At 39.7% G+C, this 17,714-nt stretch overlaps 2 protein-coding genes across 2 annotated transcripts in view; one reads left to right on the forward strand and one right to left on the reverse strand.

The window, feature by feature from the left end:
• The window catches only part of iqgap2 (IQ motif containing GTPase activating protein 2), a 95,066-nt gene that overhangs the window by 65,268 nt on the left and 12,084 nt on the right, over window positions 1-17,714 (forward strand). Inside the window, exons 15-31 of the mRNA XM_061986533.2 lie at window positions 123-286; window positions 3,511-3,601; window positions 5,048-5,215; window positions 5,286-5,428; window positions 5,533-5,703; window positions 7,917-8,000; window positions 8,085-8,156; window positions 11,550-11,619; window positions 11,707-11,915; window positions 12,013-12,165; window positions 12,236-12,399; window positions 12,492-12,716; window positions 13,267-13,407; window positions 14,623-14,707; window positions 14,823-15,055; window positions 17,382-17,514; window positions 17,584-17,686. Coding sequence (XP_061842517.1) covers window positions 123-286; window positions 3,511-3,601; window positions 5,048-5,215; window positions 5,286-5,428; window positions 5,533-5,703; window positions 7,917-8,000; window positions 8,085-8,156; window positions 11,550-11,619; window positions 11,707-11,915; window positions 12,013-12,165; window positions 12,236-12,399; window positions 12,492-12,716; window positions 13,267-13,407; window positions 14,623-14,707; window positions 14,823-15,055; window positions 17,382-17,514; window positions 17,584-17,686 — 2,409 coding nt within the window. The remainder of the gene's footprint in view (window positions 1-122; window positions 287-3,510; window positions 3,602-5,047; window positions 5,216-5,285; window positions 5,429-5,532; window positions 5,704-7,916; window positions 8,001-8,084; window positions 8,157-11,549; window positions 11,620-11,706; window positions 11,916-12,012; window positions 12,166-12,235; window positions 12,400-12,491; window positions 12,717-13,266; window positions 13,408-14,622; window positions 14,708-14,822; window positions 15,056-17,381; window positions 17,515-17,583; window positions 17,687-17,714) is intronic.
• Window positions 266-2,795, reverse strand: f2rl2 (coagulation factor II (thrombin) receptor-like 2). Its single transcript, XM_061986536.1, has 2 exons — window positions 2,585-2,795; window positions 266-1,857 (listed from the first exon to the last, which is right to left on the reverse strand). The coding sequence occupies exons 1-2, from the start codon at window positions 2,649-2,651 to the stop codon at window positions 791-793; spliced, it is 1,134 nt and encodes a 377-aa protein (XP_061842520.1). The 5' UTR covers window positions 2,652-2,795; the 3' UTR covers window positions 266-790.

Here is a 17,714-nt window from a genome sequence, read left to right on the forward strand (position 1 = left end):
GTAAGAAAGTTGTCAATGTTTTCCATAATACAGCCTAGGTTTTAATGTTGTGCAAATTCATGATTCAATCTATGTTTAATTCATTGGACAATGAATTAAACCCCTTTTCATCCTCCCTCCAGGCATCATAGCTATAGCGGAGATCAATGAAGCATTGAACTCTGGAGATCATCAGCAGACACTTGCAGCCCTGCTCCTCCCCACAGCCAAGTTGTCAGGGGTGAACCCAGCCACGGCCAAACACTACCATGACATCTTACACTATACCAAATTACACATCTGCCAGGTACTAAAATTTTATTAGTTTTGTTGCCATGTAAGAAAAAGAAAATCAATGTCAACTTTTTTCTCGGACATGATTTTCTGTTTAATGACAGTTCTTAAGCTGTAAAGTTGGAAAATCACATCTGCCCTCTTTTTCTTAGTTTTTCTTAATTTTTTTAATGTTATAATGGTAAAGGGTTGCTGAAATCATGATGCATCATCTTCTCCACTACGTAGTGCGAATATACAGTACTGTGGAGCAAATCCATGTTCACCTCTTGTCTTTTAGTTTATTGATTGATGTCTGACAGTTGATTATAATGTACACATATTTAAAACTATACCAACAACATTAATTACAATGCCGCGTATTACTGCCTTAATGCTGTACATGTTGTTACAGCTCTTATCAACTTTTTTTATTTCCCGGTTTCCAGTTAGTGTCTGGAGTGTGTTTCTGAAGTTATGCTTCCCTGCTGTGTTCCAACAATGGTCCCGCAAGGCAACGCCTTCTCTTTGCACACAATCATTCACATATCATAACAGCCAGCCTCTCTGGGATCCTGCGGACGGAGATGAATTGTAACTCTGATGTAGCTGATTTAGAAAGGAGCAAACACAGGAAGGGGTCCAAACAACTGTGGAAGCAGCAGAGACATACAGCGCCTCTGTAGTATCCGTACAGTTTGTCGTCCCCGCTGTAAAACAGGCAGACGTAGTGCGCGATGTGCAGGATGCCGCTGGGCAAAAAACACACCACGAAGATGAGGAAAACCAGAGTACTGACCCTGATGAAAGGTCTCCAGTCACATCCAGATTGTCCAAGGTGATATACCACTGATGCCTGTGCAAAGAGTGAAATTATAAAGGGAACTACAAAGCCCAGACAAACCAGCATCAGTCTGTATGGCACCAAAAGTGAATGGGATTTTTCTTCAAGGGGAAGCACATCATGACAGGTGGTGACGCCCATCTGAGCAAGCCAATAGCTTTGCCTAACCAAGAGCTCTGGAACAATAGCTGCTCCGAATAGGAACCACACGATGAGGCACGCCCACGCTGCTAGTGCTGTCTTGGCCAGCCTCCTGTACAAGAAGGGCTTAACCACAGCCAGGTAGCGCTTCAGACTGATGCATGCTATAGTCTGTGCTGAGCAGTAGACATTGCCATAAAACAAGGCTGTCATCAGTCTGCACGAGATTTCCCCAAATACCCAGTTATTTCCGCTAAAATGGTAGTGAACACGTAGTGCCAGGGAGAGCAGGAGCAGCAGGTCAGACAAGGCCAGGTTCAGATAAAGCACAACTGTGGACAAGGACTTGGTTCGAAGTCTCACTCTGAGAAAAGCGAGAATGTAGGCGTTGGAGGGTATACCCACAAGCATAGCTAGCATGTAGGAGAATGGAAGAACCCAGGTGCTTAAAATCCCTGTAGTGTATGCTGCCGCAGCATCGTCTGTGTCCACATCCAGCCAGGGGTCTCCACTGGGATGCAGGCTGATAGACAGCTGCTTGGTCAGATTATGTTGGTATGTCTTGCCTTTGAAAGATTTTGGATCCACTTTGGTTCTGTTTGTGGGACTGGTTATATTCCCTGTATGGATGAAAAAACAATGTTTTTATTGCCTGATTATTCAATAAAGATATGCTATATTTAAGCTACATCACTTCATAATGAAAACACAGAAATAAGTAACCAAACGCATCAATTGAATTTGTTTTAGATCAGCTATAAAATTGTAATATATTGCTGAATTGACCATTAGACTTGTTTTAGTTATGAAAGTCCAATTATGTTGACAGGCCAGAAGTTTCTCTGTCCATCGTCTATTTTGGCAGCATGAGCACCTCCCTTCTCACAGCCGTGTGCGGAACTGTATCAATTTGCACATACTTTTCAGACATGCTAACATGCAAAATAGCGCTCACAGAACACTGATCAGCCATGGTAGATTACACTGCACGTGCTGAAGGATTATATTTGCATCTTCTTCCAGTATTGTGGGCGTTCTAAGCAACCTATATTCTGCATTGGACGCTAACAGATTGCGCTAAATATTCTGCTCAGTAAAAGACGCAATTCTCTGTGCTCAAGTTTAGTAGATAATCTTTGCATGTGCTATCAAGTTTGCACACGTTTTAGTACATGCAAACCTTTATTAGATCAGGCCCTTAGTGTTTTAATTTGGTAGTTTCACTAATAGTTATTTTGGGTTTTCTCTTTACAATGATTTCTAACTGTCCTAAGTACAAAATTGCCATTGTAAACACCGTCATTGCAATGAGGCTAGGTTTATTTATATTTAGCAAATGGTACTCACCATCATCCTGGATAGTTGGAACTGCTGCTAGGAGACAAATGAAAAATCCAGCTAAAATTTCCGCCATCGCTCTTGGATGGAGAAAATGTAAATGTTCTTGGGTTTTTCGTGTTATTCAGTAAGTGCAGCAGTTCTCCACCGATGAAATCCGCGTTGGTGCATCTCTCCCATGCTAAAGTACAACTGCAAGCGATGTGTACTCAAGCTTGGCTTCCTCACAGTATACATACAACGAGAGCTTGTCTGTTTGTTCGGTGCTGCAAGCACGTTTCCTGTCCAGCCTTGAAAACAGAATTCCCGAGCTGCCTGCGTCAGTAACGACCCTCTGACTCACGAGGGAGGGAGGATACAGCTTCATGGTTTATCATATGCTGTGATATATGCTACACACTGTATTTATATAAACATTGTTTTGGTTATATATCAGAATTAAGCAATATAATGCTGCTACTGAATGTTCTTTCATTACAGGGACCATCCACTTTAATTTAATGCAGTGCAGTGAACACATTTCATGTTTTTTGTTGTTGTTGCAATACCATACAGTAGTCTTGTGTATAGGAAGATAAGGCTATCAAGTTATTAATTTTCTTCAAATTAAACTTTTATATAACCAATTGTTGAGAATAGTTTAATGAGAAACTAACCCAACAGATGCAGATATAAACATGTTATTTTTAGTCCCAAAAGTTAATGGTGACTTCCTTCCTGTCGGCCCTGTGGTCGGAGATTGCCTTATCCCTCTCCAGAGTTCTCTAAAATTAGCCTAAAAAGAAATTGAAAAGTTGGATTGAACAAACATTTTTTTCTGCTGTCATGGTTATCTTGGTACAAACTGAACTAAACTAAATTAAATTGAAGCAATTATTTTTGAGTACTTTTGAGTACATACTGTATCTAAGAAAATATATTTTCTGTGATTGCAGACATCTGGAGATGAATCTGCTGTACTGTGGCTGGACCAAATCCAAGAGGCTATACATCGAGCCAACAAGGATGAAGAGGAGGCTCTCACAAGTATGTGAACACAAATGAAATTCATTAAACCTACAGCTTCAGCAATAGAAGATTTTAGTAAATGTCCAATTAATTTCCCAAAACAAATTAGTGATCAATTCTCAAACATCGCACTAAACAGCTTTTTACGTTGGAAAATGTTATTTCCAGCTCCTTTACACAGATATTGTGACCTTTGTATATTATATATTAAATACAGTGGAACCTTGATTTACAAACTTATTTGGTTCTAGATCATGTTTTGTAAATCAAAAAGTTTGCATAGTGAAGCACATTTCTCCATTAGAAACAATGTAAATATGAATTATGGGTTCCAGCCTTGACAAAAGTCCCTATTTTAGTTAAGGTTTGTACACTTTAAACACAAAATAAAGTGTTATATTGTACTGAAAAGCAAACAAACATAACAAGGAGGTGATGAATCAACTGTCTTTATCAACAAGACAAAACAACAACAAGCTGAACTGTCGTGCATGCGCTGCTCTGCCTACACGCGCACACACAGAAGTCCCTTTGGTGCCATAAATATTCTAAACATTAACAACCAAATTGCTACAATGATAAACATTTTAAAAATTAGAACCCACTTACAGTAAATTAATATCGCCAAATGTCCTCGTAAGCTGCTCCTTTGGCTCACGAAAGGGAAAGAAACAGCAGACAGAGGGAGAGAAGGGAGGGGATGGCGGGAGAGGCTGTGTGTGTGTCTGTGTGCTCTGGAAGAGGTGCCACTGACAGGTAGTCTTCTCAGCTGGGAAATAAGTCCACTTGGGCATCTTTTTCCATAAGTCTGTTCTCATCACAATTGAAAACTTACTGTGGGTTTGAAGCCAGCTTCCTCAATCTCTTCAATACAAGCAAGCACAAAAAGTAGATTAATATAAATCCGCTTGTCCCTCATAATTTTGACAAAATAATAGAATTAGAAATGACAATATGACACTGAATACGTCAGCAGCCAAATTAGAAGCCTTTGTTTGCTTACTTACTACTAAAAGAGTAGTTGTCTATAATGTTCACTATTCTTATTTTAATTGCAATAAGAAACATGTTTAATGTATCAAAATATTTTCTGTTAAAATAAAGCCAATAATTCCTTTTTTTTTTTGGTTGCTCCCTTTATTATGAAAAGTATCGAAATACATTTTGGTACCGGTACCAAAATATTGATATCGGTACAACCCTAGTTCAGATACAGAAACATGGTTTGCACAAAGGAGCATATTTGGCGCGATCTAAAAGTTTGGAAACCGAAAATAGAAGGGTTTGTAAATCGAGGTTCCACTTTGATTAATTCATCTGTCAGCAGCTACGTCATTGTGACATTCTTCTGGTATGACTTCCCAATTCTTTTGTGGGCATCCAATACAATATATGAGTAACGTTACAGACACTCTTGTGTCTGTTTTGATATCGACTCAGCACAACCCTCTTTTGTTTTGTTAGTGGCTAGAGCACTAGCTGACATCAACAAGATGGTGACAGAGGGTGACTCCCAGAATACACTGCAGGCTCTGCAATCGCCAAACGCAGGACTGCGATCACTGCTCTCTGAATGTGCTGACATGTATCAGGGCGAACTGGCAGAAAGACAAACAAAAAAGGCAGCTGAAGGTAATTAAGTCATCCAACATAATAGTCCTCCATATTAAAGAAACCAATGTCCTTGTGCATTTTCCTATAGGTAGTGCTGATAGTGTGTGGCTGAAACACTGCATTAATGACAGAAATGACTACTACTATAACCTGGAGACAGGACAGGGTATTTGGGAGGAGCCAGAAAAGTTTGAACACAATTGTGGCCACCTCAGTAAAGAGGAAATTCAGGTACAATGCTGAATTATATAGCCAGTGCTTTGCACATGTATTTGATTTGCTGGTGCTCCGGAAGTTAAATTGCTTAAATATGAAAAATGTGTTCTTCCATTCAGAGTGTTGTCAGTTGTGTAACTGCAGAATATAACCGGGAACAGCTGTGGTTGGCCAATGAGCTTTTTGTGACAAGGTTGCAGGCGAGAATCCGAGGTTTTCTGAGCAGACGAAAGCACGCTCAGAGAATGGAGTATTTGCGTCAACAAGAACCCCATGCCATTAAATTGCAGGTAGTGTTTTATTAAAGCTTGCAAGACATTGTTAGTGCAGTATGTGACATTCAGACATGTACAGTGCATCCAGAAAGTATTCACATTGCTTCACTTTTTCCACATTTTATGTTACAGCCTTATTCCAAAATGGAATACACACGATACCCACCTGATGTGGGATCTGAGCCGAGGATGTCGTTGTGGCCTGTGCAGCCCTTTGAGACACTCGTGATTTAGGGCTATATAAGTAAACATTGATTGATTGATAATGAAAATGTAAAAAACATTTATTTATTTTTTAGAGTTATTTGCAAATTTATTAAAAACAAAAAACTAAAAACACATGTACCGTATTTTCCGCACTATAAGGCGCACCGGATTATAAGGCGCACCTTCAATGAATGGCATATTTCAAAACTTTGTTCACATATAAGGCGCACCGGATTATAAGGCGCACCTATGCATCCATTAGATGGAGTTGCGCTAAAGGGAATGTCAACAAAACAGTCAGGTCAGTCAAACTTTATTAATAGATTACAAACCAGCGTTCTAACAACTCTGTTCACTCCCAAAATAAATTAACAGCTGATTTACTCGTGTTACGATAAATCAAACGTGCAATCACAAAATAGTAACACTCAAAATAGTGCAGAGCAATAATAATATCAATAACTCAACGTTGCTCAAATGTTAATGTCACACAACACAACACACAAAATATGTAAAGCTCACTTTATGAAGTTATTCCTCATCCACGAATCCCTCAAATTCTTCTTTTTCAGTGTCCGAATGAAACAGTTGGGCAAATACGGCATCCAACATGCCCGGCTCCGTCTCGTCGAAGTCGTCATTAATGGAGTCAGTGTCGCTGCTGTTGTCTAGCAGTTCAGTGACAATTCTTGCCTTCCTAAAAGCTCGGACCACAGTTGAGACTGATATATCAGCCTAGGCATTTACGATCCACTGGCAGATAGTGGCGTATGTCTTCCGGCGCTGTCTTGGTGAACGTGTGTTCGCCTTCTGTCATCCACTGTTCCCACGCTGTTCGCAGTCTAGCTTTGAATGCCCTGTTGACAGCAATATCCAGCGGCTGGAGTTCTTTTGTCAATCCACCCGGCTGCTCTATTCCCGTTTTCTACTGCGTGACTGATTGCCTTGAGTTTAAACTCTGCGTCGTAAGCATGACCTGATCTCACTTTTGAGCTTCATGGCAAAGGCTGTGAATACTTTCGTACATGCAATTTCTTAGTTTTTTAATTTTTAATAAATTTGCAAAACATTTTCCATCCATCCATCCATCTTCTTCCGCTTATCCGAGGTCGGGTCGCGGGGGCAGCAGCCTAAGCAGGGAAGCCCAGACTTCCCTCTCCCCAGCCACTTCGTCCAGCTCCTCCCGGGGGATCCCGAGGCGTTCCCAGGCCAGCCGGGAGACATAGTCTTCCCAACGTGTCCTGGGTCTTCCTCGTGGCCTCCTACCGGTCGGACGTGCCCTAAACACCTCCTTAGGGAGGCGCTCGGGTGGCATCCTGACCAGATGCCCGAACCACCTCATCTGGCTCCTCTCGATGTGGAGGAGCAGCGGCTTTACTTTGAGCTCCCCCCGGATGACAGAGCTTCTCACCCTATCTCTAAGGGAGAGCCCCGCCACCCGACGGAGGAAACTCATTTCGGCCGCTTGTACCCGTGATCTTGTCCTTTCGGTCATAACCCAAAGCTCATGACCATAGGTGAGGATGGGAACGTAGATCGACCGGTAAATTGAGAGCTTTGCCTTCCGGCTCAGCTCCTTCTTCACCACAACAGATCGATACAGCGTCCGCATTACTGAAGACGCCGCACCGATCCGCCTGTCGATCTCACGATCCACTCTTCCCTCACTCGTGAACAAGACTCCGAGGTATGGGATGAGAATCAGCACCTCCAAGTCCGAGTCCATGGTTCTCGCCCGGAAAAGGGTGGAGTGCCATCTCCGGGTTGGGGAGGAGATCTTGCCCCAAGTGGAGGAGTTCAAGTACCTCGGAGCAAAAAATTTTAAGTTTTTCAAATTGTCATTATAGGGTATTGTGTGTAGAATTTTTGTGGACAAAAAATTATGAATAGTTTGGAAATAAAGCTGTAACAAAAAATTTAGAAAAAGTGAAGCGCTGTACTTTGTGGATTAACTGTAGCATTTCTTACATTCAATTAGGTGTCTTTACCTGGTACATGTGTGTAATACGTCTCTCCCACAGGCTTGCTGGAGAGGTTACAAACAGAGACAAATATACAAGGACAGAATGAAACTACTTCATAGAAATGTTGCCTCGGTTGTCAAGGTGATACTTTTTTTTTGCTTGTTGTCATTCATATTACCATTTTAAATAGTTTCAAAACATAATATTTTTCGGTGTTTCTTTTAGATTCAGTCCTTGGTAAAAATGTGGAAGGCCAAACGTAAATACAATGAACGTCTGCAGTACTTCAAAGACCATGTGAGTAACAATTGTACTATGTAGACATACAGTAATACCTCAACTTACAAGCTTATTGGTTCTCTGACGGATCTCTTAATTCAAAACACTTGTATCTCAAATTACCATTGAAATAAAATCAATTTAATTTCTTCTTCTTACTCTTAATATTATGTTGGATCCACTATGGACTGGACTCTCACAATATTATGTCAGACCCACTCGACATCCATTGCTTTCGGTCTCCCCTAGAGGGGGGGGGGGGTTACCCACATATGCGGTCCTCTCCAAGGTTTCTCATAGTCATTCACATCGACGTCCCACTGGGGTGAGTTTTTCCTTGCCCGTATGTGGGCTTTGTACCGAGGATGTCGTTGTGGCTTGTGCAGCCCTTTGAGACACTTGTGATTTAGGGCTATATAAATAAAGATTGATTGATTGATTGATAATTTGTGGTTGCTCCCCAAAACAGCACACTTTTCTCATATAACTATTACATAAGGAAATCATTACAATGACTTAACAACTGTAGGACTTTTGTGAAGGAATGTAATAATAATGTACAGTATTTACTAGGGCTGAGAATCTTTGTGCACCACAATATTTGCTCCGATTCTTGAGGGTAACGATTCGATTCAGAATCCATTTTTGATTTAGAATCAATTCTCGATTTAAAATCAATACTTTTTAAATAACATTGGGTGCCAGTTCTAAGAAAAACTACATTCCTCCATAAACATAGATAAACATATCTGATAAATTTCTATATTACTTAAAAGAAAACGGGTTTTGTTTAATAAAATGCTACCCAAACACGTAATAAAGTCAAATACAAATAACAACAATTGAAATATCCAACATTTCTCTTAGCTAAAGAAAATCTGTACAGCATATATGGGCATCTACAACAACATTATTTGCCTGAGTGGCTGGACAGGACAGATTAAAAAAGAAAAAGAAAAAAATATATACTTATACAGGTAAAAGCCAGTAAATTAGAATATTTTGAAAAACTTGATTTATTTCAGTAATTGCATTCAAAAGGTGTAACTTGTACATTATATTTATTCATTGCACACAGACTGATGCATTCAAATGTTTATTTCATTTAATTTTGATGATTTGAAGTGGCAACAAATGAAAATCCAAAATTCCGTGTGTCACAAAATTAGAATATTACTTAAGGCTAATACAAAAAAGGGATTTTTAGAAATGTTGGCCAACTGAAAAGTATGAAAATGAAAAATATGAGCATGTACAATACTCAATACTTGGTTGGAGCTCCTTTTGCCTCAATTACTGCGTTAATGCGGCGTGGCATGGAGTCGATGAGTTTCTGGCACTGCTCAGGTGTTATGAGAGCCCAGGTTGCTCTGATAGTGGCCTTCAACTCTTCTGCGTTTTTGGGTCTGGCATTCTGCATCTTCCTTTTCACAATACCCCACAGATTTTCTATGGGGCTAAGGTCAGGGGAGTTGGCGGGCCAATTTAGAACAGAAATACCATGGTCCGTAAACCAGGCACGGGTAGATTTTGCGCTGTGTGCAGGCGCCAAGTCCTGTTGGAACTTGAAATCTCCATCTCCATAGAGCAGGTCAGCAGCAGGAAGCATGAAGTGCTCTAAAACTTGCTGGTAGACGGCTGCGTTGACCCTGGATCTCAGGAAACAGAGTGGACCGACACCAGCAGATGACATGGCACCCCAAACCATCACTGATGGTGGAAACTTTACACTAGACTTCAGGCAACGTGGATCCTGTGCCTCTCCTGTCTTCCTCCAGACTCTGGGACCTCGATTTCCAAAGGAAATGCAAAATTTGCATGGTTGGGTGATGGTTTGGGGTGCCATGTCATCTGCTGGTGTCGGTCCACTCTGTTTCCTGAGATCCAGGGTCAACGCAGCCGTCTACCAGCAAGTTTTAGAGCACTTCATGCTTCCTGCTGCTGACCTGCTCTATGGAGATGGAGATTTCAAGTTCCAACAGGACTTGGCGCCTGCACACAGCGTAAAATCTACCCGTGCCTGGTTAACGGACCATGGTATTTCTGTTCTAAATTGGCCCGCCAACTCCCCTGACCTTAGCCCCATAGAAAATCTGTGGGGTATTGTGAAAAGGAAGATGCAGAATGCCAGACCCAAAAACGCAGAAGAGTTGAAGGCCACTATCAGAGCAACCTGGGCTCTCATAACACCTGAGCAGTGCCAGAAACTCATCGACTCCATGCCACGCCGCATTAACGCAGTAATTGAGGCAAAAGGAGCTCCAACCAAGTATTGAGTATTGTACATGCTCATATTTTTCATTTTCATACTTTTCAGTTGGCCAACATTTCTAAAAATCCCTTTTTTGTATTAGCCTTAAGTAATATTCTAATTTTGTGACACACGGAATTTTGGATTTTCATTTGTTGCCACTTCAAATCATCAAAATTAAATGAAATAAACATTTGAATGCATCAGTCTGTGTGCAATGAATAAATATAATGTACAAGTTACACCTTTTGAATGCAATTACTGAAATAAATCAAGTTTTTCAAAATATTCTAATTTACTGGCTTTTACCTGTATGTATATATATATATATATATATATATATATATATATATATATATATATATATATATATATATATATATATATATATTACGTTACAAATTAGAATCGCAATTAATTAAAACAAAATTTGACACCCCTAGTATTTACCGTCCACGTTATCTAATTCTATCTATTTATCTGCTGTTCTGTCAAACACACCATGAGCAGTGTTTCCATATGTTCATGGTCCACTGTTTGGACATTATTTTAACTTTTTGTAGTTCCATTGGTTGGGAAACACAGTTGTGTCAATCTTTAGCAAGACCAGATGTTTTTGGTCGGATTTTCAGATTTTGCTACGCCAACCATTGCTTGTATAGTATCTAAAATATTTGCTTGCAACTTGATGCGTATTAATTAGCTTTGAGACAGCTCTTATATGAAAACACTTCTTGTAAGAAGCAGAATGGAACGTCTTAGCATTGGCCTTCCTTCTTCTCTTACACACATACTATTTTCTGTAGTTTAATGGTGTCGTAAAGTACCAGCCTGGAAAGAGAGTGGAAGAAAATGTGTGCGTGCTCGGCACACACATCATATTAACTTAACTGTCAAGGATATGAAACCTAGGTAGGCACAAGCATGAGAGACGTGCGACCAATTTAGAGACTGCTTAGACCTTTAGATAGCGCAGTTCATTCTCACAGCTGTGGTGTTTCTATTGTTTGTAGTTACTCCTGTTTTTTTAGAATACATTGTTAAACTTAAACCTCATCATTTTAGACCGCCTTAGAATATAAGGATCTAGGTGGATTCTCTCCTTCAAACTGTATTTAAATGTTACATTTTCACGTGTTTACATGTTTTTTTGTCCATAGGAGAAGGACATTGTGACTATACAGGCTTTTCTAAAGGCCAATAAAGCCAGAGACGACTATAGAACCCTGAGTAAGTCAGCATATGTCCCTGGATTTATTTGTCAATGTTAAAAAAAAAGTGTATTGTAAGTCCAATTTATCTTTATGTACAAACAAGCTGGAGCCAAGGACCCACCCTTATCAGTAGTGCGCAAGTTTGTCCACCTGCTGGAGCAGAGCACTTTGGATCTGCAGGAGGAGCAGGAAGTGTCGCGACTCAAGGAGGAAGTGGTCACCAAAATTCGCTCCAACCAGCAGATGGAGCAGGATTTGAACCTGATGGACATTAAGATTGGGTTGCTGGTGAAGAACAGGATTACACTGCAGGTGGCTAAACCTCGCTTTGATATGTGCAGATGTCGGTAATATTGGGTCATTTAATCATTGTGTGAAAATGGCACACATTTTCTGTTTCTCCTGAAAGGATGTTGTGTCCCATAATAAAAAAATGAAGAACGTAAAAAATAAAATGAGTACGGATGACCAGGCTGCAGCTGACAAACTGGGAATAAAGGGATTAAGTAAAGGAAAACGAAAGAAACTGGAGGCCTACCAACATCTCTTTTATCTCCTGCAGGTAAATCAGTAGCGTGTACTTTCTGTATCTCACAAATGAATAATCTCACATGATCTTCCTTCTCTTTCAGACCAATCCATCCTACTTGGCCAAACTCATTTTCCAGATGCCCCAAAACCGGTCCACAAAGTTTATGGACACTGTGATCTTCACCTTGTACAATTATGCTTCCAACCAGCGAGAGGAATACTTACTGCTCAAATTATTCAAGACTGCTCTCGAAGAAGAAATCAAGTAAGGCCTGCAGCATACATCCCCTCTCTAAATGATGGGTACAAGTTCACAGGATGGTTCTGATTTACTGTAATGTTCTCACTCGGTCTCAGGTCTAAAGTTGACCAGATTCAGGACATCGTCACAGGGAATCCCACAGTCATCAAGATGGTGGTGAGCTTCAACAGAGGGGCTCGTGGCCACAACACTCTGCGCCAACTGCTTGCTCCTGTGGTTAAAGACATCATTGAGGACAAAAGTCTTGGCATCAACACGAACCCTGTGGATGTTTACAAATCCTGGGTCAACCAGCTGGAGACAGCCACTGGAGAGGCCAGGTAGTAAAGCAATGTCAGACTATGTAAAGGATGGGGGTCAGTTGTCAAATAAGTTGACAATTTTATTTGTGTGCAAAATACGTTTTTAAGATTAAAAAAAAAATTGACATACAATACATGCCAAAAGTTTGGACACACCTTCTCATTCAATGCGTTTTCTTTATATTCATGACTATTTACATTGTAGATTGTCACTGAAGGCATCAAAACTATGAATTAACACATGTGGAGTTATGTACTTAACAAAAAAGGTGAAATAACTGAAATCATGTTTTATATTCTAGTTTCTTCAAAATAGCCACCCTTTGCTTTGATTACTGCTTTGCACACTCTTGGCATTCTTCGATGAGCTTCAAGAGGTAGTCACCTGAAATGGTTTTCACTTCAAATGTGTTCATTCATAGTTCTGATACCTTCAGTGACAATCTACAATGTAAATAGTCATGAAAATAAAGAAAACACATTGAATTAGAAGGTGCGTCCAAGCTTTTGGCCTGTACTGTATAAGAGTAAAATGTTAACAACTCTGTCTTTGTGTTATGTGCCACAGCAAGTTACCTTATGAAGTGACTCCTGAGCAGGCCATGTCACACGAGGAAGTGCGCAACAGGCTGGAGGCGTCCAGTCTGGCACTTCGCTTTGCAACTGATAAAGTTCTTAACTCCATTGTGTCCTCTCTGGATAATATCCCGTAAGTTTTGGTCTCTGGCAAATGTCCATGTCTAGTCTTTGTCTTTTCTGACAGTTTTATCTCAAGCAAAAAAAACAATTTTTCTTTGTATTTCAATTATGTAATGCAGATTTATTCCCCCCAGCCCCGACTTGTGATGTTATAGTAAGTTATTTTTGCACACTATGGCCCATCCTTTGCACACCAAATCAGATTTTTTTGCCCTCAAGTGACACAGATCTGATTATTTTTTTGCCAGTCTAAAAGCTCCAAAGCGCTTCAAATCTGATCTTTTAGCATCAGATTCAAGCCACATCAGGAGGTTGTCCTGAATCCGATCTTTTCAAATGTGATTTTAATCCAAACGCAATGCGACCTGAATGTGATTTTTTTTTTTGGTCAGCTTCAGACGCAGTCACTAGCGGAAATGGATATTTCATCATAACCTACCGTTTCGGTTTCTATTTTGTATGACCAAATTTTCGGTGCGCAAATAATAGGCTATATGTAATACATAAATATATATTTTGATCCCGAAGAAATATCGATTGACCCGAATTGACGCTGTGGCGCATTTGCTTACATGTGAGTTGAAAAATAAAGCTAACGTAGATCCGTGCTGATGTCCGTGTCTCCTCGACTTAACAGCCATAAAAATATTACAACCCTTCCAAATATATTACACTATATACATCTATTCATACATCATATATATCTTTAATTTACTTTCATGTTAAAAACACTAATTTTTAAGGTGTTGCGACTTATTTTATGGTCAACGTCCTTTGTTTTCACTTTATCGAAGTGCGATTGCAAGTGACGTCGAGGCCACATTGGGGCCTGTGAACAATTACACTGGAGACTGGTAAAAATCACATTTTACTTGCAGTGTAAAGAGTCAGCTGGAAAATATCGGATCTAAAAAAAAAAAATCAGATTTGGGCCACTTTGGTCTGCAGTTTAAACGTAGTCTTTGACTTGGGACAGTCCTCAGCTTCTAAGTTGGGGGGAAACACTTGGAAGTACCAAAGTTTTAAATCCAGTTGATGGTGCTAATGCTTTAATAAGACTGGACAAGTGCAGAACCTATTTATTGACATGCATTGTAATGGTTTAACATTGCTCTCTTTAAACACAGGCATAAATAGTCCAAAATAATTATTAGTCCAATATTTGTGATTGACTCTCATTTTCTACAATCACATTTGTTTGTGTTCAATCATTTTTTGCATGCAGGTATGGCATGAGATACGTAGCAAAAGTTCTGAAGAACTGCCTCCATGAAAAGTTTCCAGATGCATCAGAAGATGAGCTGTTGAAGGTAGAAGACTTCAGTTTAATAACTTATGAATTTAATATTTATCATGAAACACTTTTGTTCCAATTTTGTTTGTGCTCTCTATCACCATGTATGCCTCAATTCCTTCCTATTACAGGTTGTAGGAAACCTGCTTTACTACCGCTACATGAATCCTGCCATCGTAGCTCCAGATGGATTCGACATTATTGACCTGTCAGCGGGAGGCCAGCTCCATGTTGACCAGCGACGCAACCTGGGGTCCGTGGCAAAGATGCTCCAGCATGCTGCTGCCAACAAGCTGTTTGAGGGCGAAAACGCACACATGACGCCTATGAACAACTTCATATCTCAGACATATGAGAAGTTTCGGTGAGAATTCACTATTAGTATTGTGCTGATTCTGCAGATGCCTATTTTTTAATACATCTTTGGTTAATGTGATGCAGTCGATAGTTTTCCACACAAAGGAGACAGAAAGACTTTCCAGTAAGAACATTTTAGACAAACAGTCAGCCCTATTGCAACAGCCATTCCAACTAAGACCTGGAACATACTGAGCTGACAGGAAAAAGTTCATGCAGTTTGGCAAAGGGAAAGGCAGAATTTGCCAAGTCAGCATTTGTGATATCTGTTCTCTCAAAAACAGGTTTGTATATTTGAAGCAGACCAGAATTTGGCCTTGTTGGAAAAAGTGGAAGTATCATCTCACTTCCTGTTCATCTTTTATTTTTTTACATTAGTCACTGAAAATTAGGGATGTCCTGATCAACATTTTTGGCTTCAGATCAGATATTTATACAATAGATTATGGAAATAAGACATATTTTATAGCAAGTAACTAAAGTAAACACAATAAAACAGTTTTTAAATATAATTTAGATTGTGCGAGTATTGCTGTAAATTAGATAATGTATTAATAAATGTATGGTATTGAATGCTGCGTACACTATTTTAAACAAAATAAAGAGGATAGTATACAACTAAACAAAAGCAAGAACTACTATCAGCTCCTATTTAAATAATTTGGGTTTGCCCTTTATGCCTCCTTATCCAGAGACTTATTGACTTTGTAAACTGTAACTAAAAAAACTAAGATTATTTTGTAATAAGAAAAAGAAAAATAGAGGCCAAAAGTTCGGACACACCTTCTCATTCAATGCGTTTTCTTTATTTTCATGACTATTTACATTGTAGATGTCACTGAAGGCATCACAACTATGAATGAACACATGTGGAGTTATTTACTTAACAAAAAAAAGGTGAAATAACTGAAAACATGTTTTATATTTTAGTTTCTTCAAAATACCCACCCTTTGCTCTTATTACTGCTTTGCACACTCTTGGCATTCTCTCGATGAGCTTCAAGAGGTAGTCACCTGAAATTGTTTTCACTTCACAGGTGTGCTTTGTCAGGGTTGATTATTGGAATGTCTTGCTTTATCAATGGGGTTGGGACCATCAGTTGTGTTGTGAATGAGAAGGTGTGTCCAAACTTTTGGTCTGTACTGATACTATACCAGGTCCAGTAATGAGAAAGTTCCCGCTTCAATTCCTGCTTCCTCCATCTGAGTTGCTGCTGTTGTGTCCTTGACCAGGACACAACCCTTTGAGTTGCCCACAATGGAGAGCTTTATCGACAGAGAAGCTGAACCATGACAAGCCAGATACGGTCCCTGGGCACTACATGATGGCTGCCCACTATTCCTCAAGTGAGGATGGGTCAAATGCAGATATGATAAAGATGATCTTCGTCTTCTTCTGTTAGGGGCCACACTTCCAGAGAGCTAAGGCCCGGGGAGCCAAACTTCTCTCCTCATTAGCATTTTTATTCATTTTGTGCAAAAAATCTAGTCAAAGATTATATGACAGAACTAAAATGTTTTTAGGAATCTGCTGCAAAATCTTCCCCTGAGGTTTGGAAGAAGTAAAATATAGGCTACATTTGCATTGCAGATCAATTCCAATGTTTTGCCAATACGTGACCTGTATCTGAATTTTACATGTTAGTGTGAACAGCACAATCCCAATTATTATTATTATTATTTCTTTTTTTTAAATCAGACCCAAGTATCTTTTGTCTGAACATTCAGGTAGCGTTCATCAATCGAAAGATGACAAACATCACAATTCTTAGCCAAAACTGAAATGCGCAAAAGTAAATGGTACAAGAAGCAGAAAACAGTCAGTGATGAAAAATATATATATTTTTTTATAAGTGATTACAATCTAGATCTTCTCTTCCTCCTAACCCACACACTTCTCTGTACAGACGTGGAAACAAGTGCCCCGCAACCCCACAAACTACCATAGCTAAAATTATTGCTGCCTTCCCTAATCTACTACTGTCCATCAAATAATAAATATTGACTTGAGTTGTACGAACTTTTTGAAACTTCCACAAATATGCCAGGACTGACACAAACGGGAACCGTAAACACAGGGCTCAGCATGTGACGTCAATATTTGGACACATTCCATTCACATTAGTCATGCAAAGAAGTCACTCGATGTTTTTAGTAATGTGAACCACTACATAAAAAAAAAAAAATCTGATTTAACAAATTCCGAATTGGTCATCATACCGTACGATAGCTATAACGTTGCCATGTTAACAAAAGTGGAACATTTTCATTTGCACCTTTTATCTAGATCACCAAATATCCAACCCTGCAAACTTTTTGAACTTTTTTTGCAGGGTGTTTTTCCAGGCTGCCTGTGATGTCCCTGAACCAGAAGAGAAGTTTAATATTGACGAATATTCAGACATGGTGACCCTTAGCAAACCCATCATCTACATCTCAATCGAGGAGATCATCAATACTCATTCTGTAAGTTTGTTGAAAAGTTTTCTGCGATTTGCACCTTATCTTTGCCCTGCCAATCAAATATTCCTCCAGCTGCTTTTGGAACATCTAGAGGCCATCTCACCAGACCATAACGATTTACTGCATGAGCTCCTGCAGGACCTGGGAGATGTCCCGGATGTTGAGACATTACTTGGTACTGACTTGAGAGCTTTCTGAGTGAT

This window comes from Nerophis lumbriciformis, linkage group LG12 (genome assembly GCF_033978685.3).
Source record: "Nerophis lumbriciformis linkage group LG12, RoL_Nlum_v2.1, whole genome shotgun sequence".
Taxonomy (NCBI): domain Eukaryota; kingdom Metazoa; phylum Chordata; class Actinopteri; order Syngnathiformes; family Syngnathidae; genus Nerophis; species Nerophis lumbriciformis.